The 7,337-nt window shown below is 38.4% G+C and overlaps 1 protein-coding gene across 1 annotated transcript in view; it reads left to right on the top strand.

Annotated features, from left to right (window-relative positions):
- Window positions 1–7,337, top strand: part of camkvl (CaM kinase-like vesicle-associated, like) — a 67,826-nt gene that overhangs the window by 49,629 nt on the left and 10,860 nt on the right. The window contains 2 exon segments of the mRNA XM_036138358.1: window positions 686–792; window positions 3,376–3,507. Of these exon segments, the coding sequence (XP_035994251.1) occupies window positions 698–792; window positions 3,376–3,507 (227 nt within the window). The 5' untranslated portion in view covers window positions 686–697.

The following is a 7,337-nucleotide window of genomic DNA, read 5'->3' on the forward strand; positions in this document are numbered from 1 at the left end:
TATATATATATATATATATATATATATATATATATATATATATATATATATATACACATACTACATTACTAGTAGGAGTTAATGTAAGAGGGAGAAAAAAGATTCAGTCTTGGTGTTGCTGCAACTTTTAACTGTAGCAGGGATGTAAACCAAGAGGCAAAGGTACTAATGTAAGCATTGTTTTTTTTTTTTCAATAACACCAAATTAAGAATTGTGTCATACAGAACATGGCACAGGTGGCTTCTAAATAATCCAGCTGCTTGCATCTCATTTTGCTTTTATTGTTGACTCTGCCCTTGATAATTAAAGTTTAATGTGAAAACTTAAGAGGCGCTGCATAGGATCTGCAGACATTAGTAGTGCACAGAGGAGCTTAGCAGGAAGCTTAGTATCTGTTGACAAGGCTGGCACGCAACCAGGCTGCCAGAGGCATTCGTTTCCGGGAATGATGGGAAAGTGCCTTGGCTATATCTATGGCTCGCTAACGCTGAAAACTATTTGAAGAACCATACTAGGTGCACTTGCCGGGTATCTTTGACCACTGGGGATAATGTTTCTTCACCAAATCTGTGATTATTTAACATGCATGATGATGATGACGATGATGATGATGACGATGATGATGATGACGATGACGATGATGATGATGATGATGATGATGATGATGACTTCTGCATTTGCTAGGTGAATGCCGTGATGCCATTTGGATGCCTTGCCCTGAGAGATGGGCGAACGTACGACAGCATATCTGATGTCACTGACAAATATGAGTTCGGGCAAGTCCTTCGAGCGTAAGTGTCATTACGTTTTATGAACAGATTTAGAGACTTTTACTCTTTTTCTGTGTAAAATCTCTCAAGGGATTTTTCTGTATTGTTCTGTTCAGTTATTATGAGTTTTAGTATTTATTGTAGATGAATGCCATATTGGTTTGCGTTTGCTTAAAGGCATACTATGCAACATTTTTCAGTTAATTAATATGTTCCATACCGTTTTGGATGATTAAATGAGTCATTTCAGGTTGAACTAAGGTTTTCTCGGCCGCCCTGGTGGTCTGTGGGGGAAATACCGCACTTGCAATGCAGGAGCAGTCGGCCCGCAGTCACAGGCTCAGTAGTCTCGTGTGCATCGCGAGAGTCGGTCTTGCTTTACGGCGAGAACTGCTACACGCCCGCAGTGAAAGGTGTGCTCGTTGGTAGCGCAGTGGCGATATTTGTGCAGTTATCATGGCGGAACCAGCGAGAAAACAGAGAAAGCCCATGTTGGAGCAGGCAAGAAAGAGGAAAAGGGCTCTGGACAGAGAGAGGAGTCGTACAAGGGTGAACATAGAAGGCTGCAAGGCTGACGCGGACCTCGCGTTTCTGCTGATGCGATTGTAAGTAACATTGTAGGGTTTCCTTCACGCTACCGCCTCGCTGACATTCAAAAATAATAATAATAAAAAAATAAAACTAACTCGATATGTGCGCCGCTCCGCTCCGCCGGTCAGCGGTGCAAAGTTTGTCTCCCCCGCTCCGCCGGTCACCGGTGCAAAGTTTGTCTCCCCCCCGCTCCGCTCCGCTCCGCTCAGCCCCCCGCTCCGCTCCGCCGGTCACCGGCGCAAAGCTTGTCTCCCCCCGCTCCGCCGGTTGTCCCAAATTCCTAGGGGAAACACTGCATTGGAATGGTTTCTCTCTCTCTGTGTTCATACTTTCACTGTGTTAGTCATTGTTTGTACTGCCATTTTTTCCACTTTTGTATTCGTTGTGTTCGCCTGTCTGCTAAGCTCAAAACAACCGCGCCTGGCTTGACGGACAAACCAGGAGAACAGCTGAGCATATTTACGACAGTGCACTTTTACTTTCGCCCTCTGGGGGGAGCCTCGCTGGAAAATCAACCCCGGTTGCATAGTATACCTTTAAAACAGCTAACAGCTAATCAGATGCCTGTGCAAATTCTCAGTTATCCGGGTCATCGCAACAGCAAACAGGCTTAAATCGGAGACAACCATACTTTCGTTCAGTTTTTTCTGAAAATATTTCAACACCTATCCTGTCCTTTGTCAGTTCTGGTGGCTCACACTTAGGACATTATTGGTCAGTAACTGCACCAGATTACAAGCTGCAAGTTTGTAGGTGAGCTTGAACTACAAACTTGCAGCGAAAACTAAAAATGCTAAATTGGTTTGCCAGCACCAGATTTAAAAAAGTGTTCTGAAAGCTGCAAACATAAGATGTGCTGTATTGTCTTGTTACTCTTTTGTTTTTTTATATACAGACATGGGGAGTTGGAGCCCCCAGCTTGATGCAGACAATAGTGTTGTCTGCATCAAGCAGATGGTGGAATAGACTGCATTTTCTTTGCACCCCAGAGTCTGGGATCATGTATTTTTATTGGTATGAGGACTGCAGAAGAAGAAGGGGCTTGCCGTTGGTCAATTTCATTCAAGAAACCATTGTGTTGGTTTTGTTTTTGATGTTGTTTTTTTGTGTGCATGAATTAATTTACTTTAATCTGAATACATTTTACTTCAGCTTTGATTATGCTATAGTGTGAACCTAGCGTTTAATAGTTGTAATAAGGACAGTCTGACTGCTCAGTCATTTGATTATTTTTAAGATGTTTATATCACTAGACTAAATTTGTTCTGTGGCGCATTTTCCAGATTTCCTTCCCCAGGCCTACAAAAATGACCCTGCTGGCCAAGAACCTTTGATTTTCTTCTTCATCGCACTTGACAGATTTGCACACACGAACCATATGCACAAATACCAATTGGAGGAAGAGGCCATATGGCAACATCCGCATCTGGCCACAGGAATTTCTGCTCAGATTTTGCATAATACACGCATACAGATACACACATCAACAGAAGGGAGGCAGACTGAAAAGCACATTCACCCACAAATAAGCACATTCATTTCTCCTAGATGCGCATTTCTCCAATAAAATTGGGTAAATCAATTATCGTAAAGATGATAAAACTGCACAGAAGATTAAGAATGTATGTAAATCTGCAAAAAGCTGTGATTCTTTTCATCATGTTGCTTTTTAAAATTCATTTGGATGAAGCCTTATAAGCTTTCAAAAGATAAAAAAGGAAAAAACTAATGATTCCCAGATGAAGGGAGCAATAGATCCTTTGCAATCTCTTATTTACTGTAGAGCGTTTTTATTTAAGCCAGTGGCTCACCCAACTAAATTATTTCTGTGTATTTCACAACACAGCCAGTGTTGTTCATCTCCCTAATCTGAATATTATGTCTGATATCCGCTTCTTGAAGCCCATTCTTAAATGAGATTCCTAAAAAAAATTAACACTTTATCTTTTCTTTGACATTATTTTAATCTTTGCTTTCACTCTGTCTGTTTGTCTATTTTTTCCCAATGTGTAGGAAGGAGTTTTGTGAGCTGTGCCTGGCAAAGGACAGACAAACAGAAAAAGTGTTTGTCTGCAAGAAATTCTTCAAGAAGGACGGAAGGAAAGTCCGCAAGGCCGCCAAGAATGAGATCATGATCTTGAAACTGTATGCAGTCAGTTCACAAATAAATACAGACGTGCATGCATTAGTGAGAAAAGCAATTAACTTATTTGATGTTTTTAATGAAACATGACCCATATTGAAACGAGAATTAAGATTACAGCAGGGAAAACAAGTATCAAATCTGTAAATGTTTTTCTCAGTAAATTTAATCATGGGGCTATTAACATAAAATTCCCTCCAATTGTTGATAACAACCCAAGTAATCCACAAATATACAGAGAGAATCAACAAATTAGCTGAGAAATGAGGTCATTTGCAATTAATGAAAGGGTGCTAAAACCTATCAATATTTAGAAAAATATACTGCCACCTATAAAAGCAAATTAATATAAGCTGTTTTTTCCTAATTGATGCCCTGCGAGTTAGTATCTCAAAATAAACCTTATTGTTGCAAAATGTACTAATGGCTCTGGCTGTAGACTTATTTCTAAACTGTTCCTGTAAACTCTGTTAGGTTCATAATTCTGCTGTGGAAGAAGCATAATTTTAACCATTACCCTAAGCCTCCCCATTCTCCTGCCAAGATTTTTCACAAACAAGTCAAAAGAGGGATTGGAGCTGTTGTCCAAAAGCCAAATAGTATTCACAGAGAGCTTTGGGGAGGCCTGGAATTAGCAGGTATGGTTGTTTCAGTGAAAACAACAAATTCACTCAACTGCTGTTGCCTCCATGCACACTAATTGCATAAGAATACACTGTTAAAGAAAGATATGCTACATAATTCTAAAACAGATAGATTTGGAGATGAGAAAATCAAATCAATTCAGTTTATTTATATAGTGCCAGTTCGTAACAATCTCAAACCACTTTACAAAAAAAGAATACAGAGTCCAGATTAATGAAATCCCATCCCAATTGATCGTAGTTATGAAACAACGCAGTTAAGTTCAGTTTATTGTTCTATTAGGTTAAAAAGTTTTCCATGTAAGAAAACCCAGCAGATTGCATCGAGTCAGTGGGTTCCAGCATCCACTCCTCCTGGATGAGCACCGTACCAACTGTGGACAATTGCTTGCATTACTCACTAAGATGATAAACGTGACTCAGCATTTACAATGCCTTTATAGTGAAGGCATTTATTCTGGCTACAAAGGGTCTCTATTGGTTCTTCATAATGCACCTCTGCATAATAAGATGTTTTTATTGCCATAAAATAGTTATGGAGGGATTGACTTAGAGCACTGTTGAAAGTGCCAGGTTCGAAAAGCACGGCCTGCATCTTCAATGGCCGGCTGAGGGTTTGAGAAGACGGAGCTTGCTCACAAAAAGAACACAGAAGCACTGATCCAGGGGTACTTTCAATTTGAACCTAATTGCAGCGGTAGCACCTTGCAGTAGTAGCTTTAGTGGCTTCATCTGGGAGAGGAATATAGCTCAGCAGATACATTTCCAGTCAGTTTTCAAGTCCAGAGGATGACAACGAGCATAAACAATTAGTGGCAATAAAGGCTCCACCAAGAGCGAGGCGGGGTCAGATACCATGTATAGAAAGCTAACATGAAGTTACTGGCAGCAATAGACCCCCCCCCCCCCCTTTATTTAAGAAGAAGCCAATGAAGGGCAGCCAACATATGAGAAATATGATCCCTCTTTTCAGTACTCGTGCTTCAGCAAATAGTCACTTCCCAGAGGATGCTAATGATTTTGTTTTTAACAGAATAAGTTTTAGTTATAAATAATAAAGTAATGTGTTTGTACACATTACTGCTGAGAGCTGTGAGAATGGATGGATCAACAGAGCTATGACTCTGTGTAAGGTTTGCATTCAGATCAAACTGAGAGAGTCTGAAAGACCAAACAGATCCACAGAGTGCAACAGCAAAAACAGGAAGTGACGTAATAAGGCTGGATGATAATTCAATAACGATACATAATCGATCAAAAGACGTATATCCATGATAGAAAAAAGAGTCAATTAAAAAGTTCAATAGAATAAATGTTTTCCTTCCTTATGCATTTTAGCCATGCAGGTTAATATTACAGTCATTACATCCTTCCAACCAATCACAAATGCAAACCCAGGAACCAAGCTCCGCCCCCTTCAAAGGGTTCCGAAAGCACGCATTCTTTATTCTTTTTTTAAAAACTTGTAGTTTTAGCAAAAAAGTTGGTTGAATAAATGGTTACATTTTAATTCAGTGTTTGTGAGTTCTGTATCTAAAAGCAGGTCGCTAAGCAACAGCATAAAATGGCCAGGGCTGCACTTAAAATATATGTTTTTAATTTGTTGATAATTAGCGATATCGATCAATATGATTACAATTTTATCAATATGCTTTTTTTCTATATGCTCCAGCCCTATGACGTAAACATCATGGTGTGGGTTTTATTTTTATTTTTTTAGCATATAATATTGGCAAACTTAGTTGAAAAAATTATCACAGGAAAACTTTACAGAAACATACTTTGATAATAATCGGAAGATTAAACAAGGGGACTTATTTCTGCAAAACAATGATCCCAAACCCACAGGAACCTCTTGACTAGCTTCATAAAAGGGGAATTTAAAGTTGTTTAAATGAACCAGCCAATTCCCTGACATGAATCTAAACTCTGGAAAGATCAGAAGGCGCAGAGGAGAGGCCCATGCAGAACATAATAGATTAGAAAACATTTTGTGTTGAAGAATCAGTCAATTTCACTCAGGGCAACACATATAACCAGTTTATCCATACATAATACATTTTGAAGCTGTAACTATTACCAAAGGCTTCTCTGGTAGGTGTTCAGTAAATCTTTCTAACCAGGTTTAATGCTTATCTCCTGAATCATTACACATTATTACACAAACCCTGCCCTGCTTTATGTATATATATTTTTTAGTCTTTGTATGAATAGATTGCATGGGTTGTTAATGATATCTGGTGTTAATTTGATGTCAAAAGTTTAGTTACAGATATATTTACTGTAAAAAGGATTGCTGTGTTTAATACTTTATGGGGAACCAACCACTTGAAAATATGTCTGAACAATATCTAACATGTTCATAAAAGTCCCCTCAAAGTTTTTGATGATGAAGTGAATGTTTATTTTTATCCTTTTAAGTCTAGAATTGATTTTAGATAATCACTGGATTATGGGATTACTGGAAGTCAAAATCATATAGTATTTTAGTGAAGACTGACTTGAATGCAACAACAAAAAAAGAGTGTGACAGCAACCAGCTTTTAACTCGAGACACAAAAAGCATAAAACAGAGACAGCAGCAAACTCTAAATCCTGATCTTATCATTAGAAATAATAGATTTTCTCAACTGGGCTATTTGTCAGGATATCTACACTGGTTTATATAATAGGTTAGGGATATTTCAATGTGTATCATTCAGGTTTTGCTTACTGTTGCAATAACATTCATATTTTTTAATGCTCTGCTTAATTAATGTAGAAATGATGATCCTTGCTGCCCACCGTAATTTTTCTTATGGAAGAAACTGAACTTGGTTTGTTATGATATCCAGAAATTGTACTGCTGTTAGTGCACATCCTGTCCAGTACGATCGTTTATTGACACCTTGGATTAAAATGTATGTATGCAGTGTAAATATGTAAATATCTTGTGATGTTTACTACTGTTCTCTTACAATTCAACCCACTGCTAAAAAAAAATACAGAGTATTTTCTGCACAAATGTATTATCACTGCAATATCACAGCTTGAAACGGGATTCCGATTAGATTACAATACTAAATCAAATAAAGCTCTCTTTAGTTTCAGTCTATATGCTCTCCGACACTTTTGTGTTGTTTGCAGCCTTTTTGTAGACCTTGAATTTATTATTTTAATGCTAAGCTTAGACCACTTTCAGGACAGGC

The sequence above is a fragment of the Fundulus heteroclitus genome, chromosome 1 (genome assembly GCF_011125445.2).
Source record: "Fundulus heteroclitus isolate FHET01 chromosome 1, MU-UCD_Fhet_4.1, whole genome shotgun sequence".
Lineage (NCBI taxonomy): Eukaryota > Metazoa > Chordata > Actinopteri > Cyprinodontiformes > Fundulidae > Fundulus > Fundulus heteroclitus.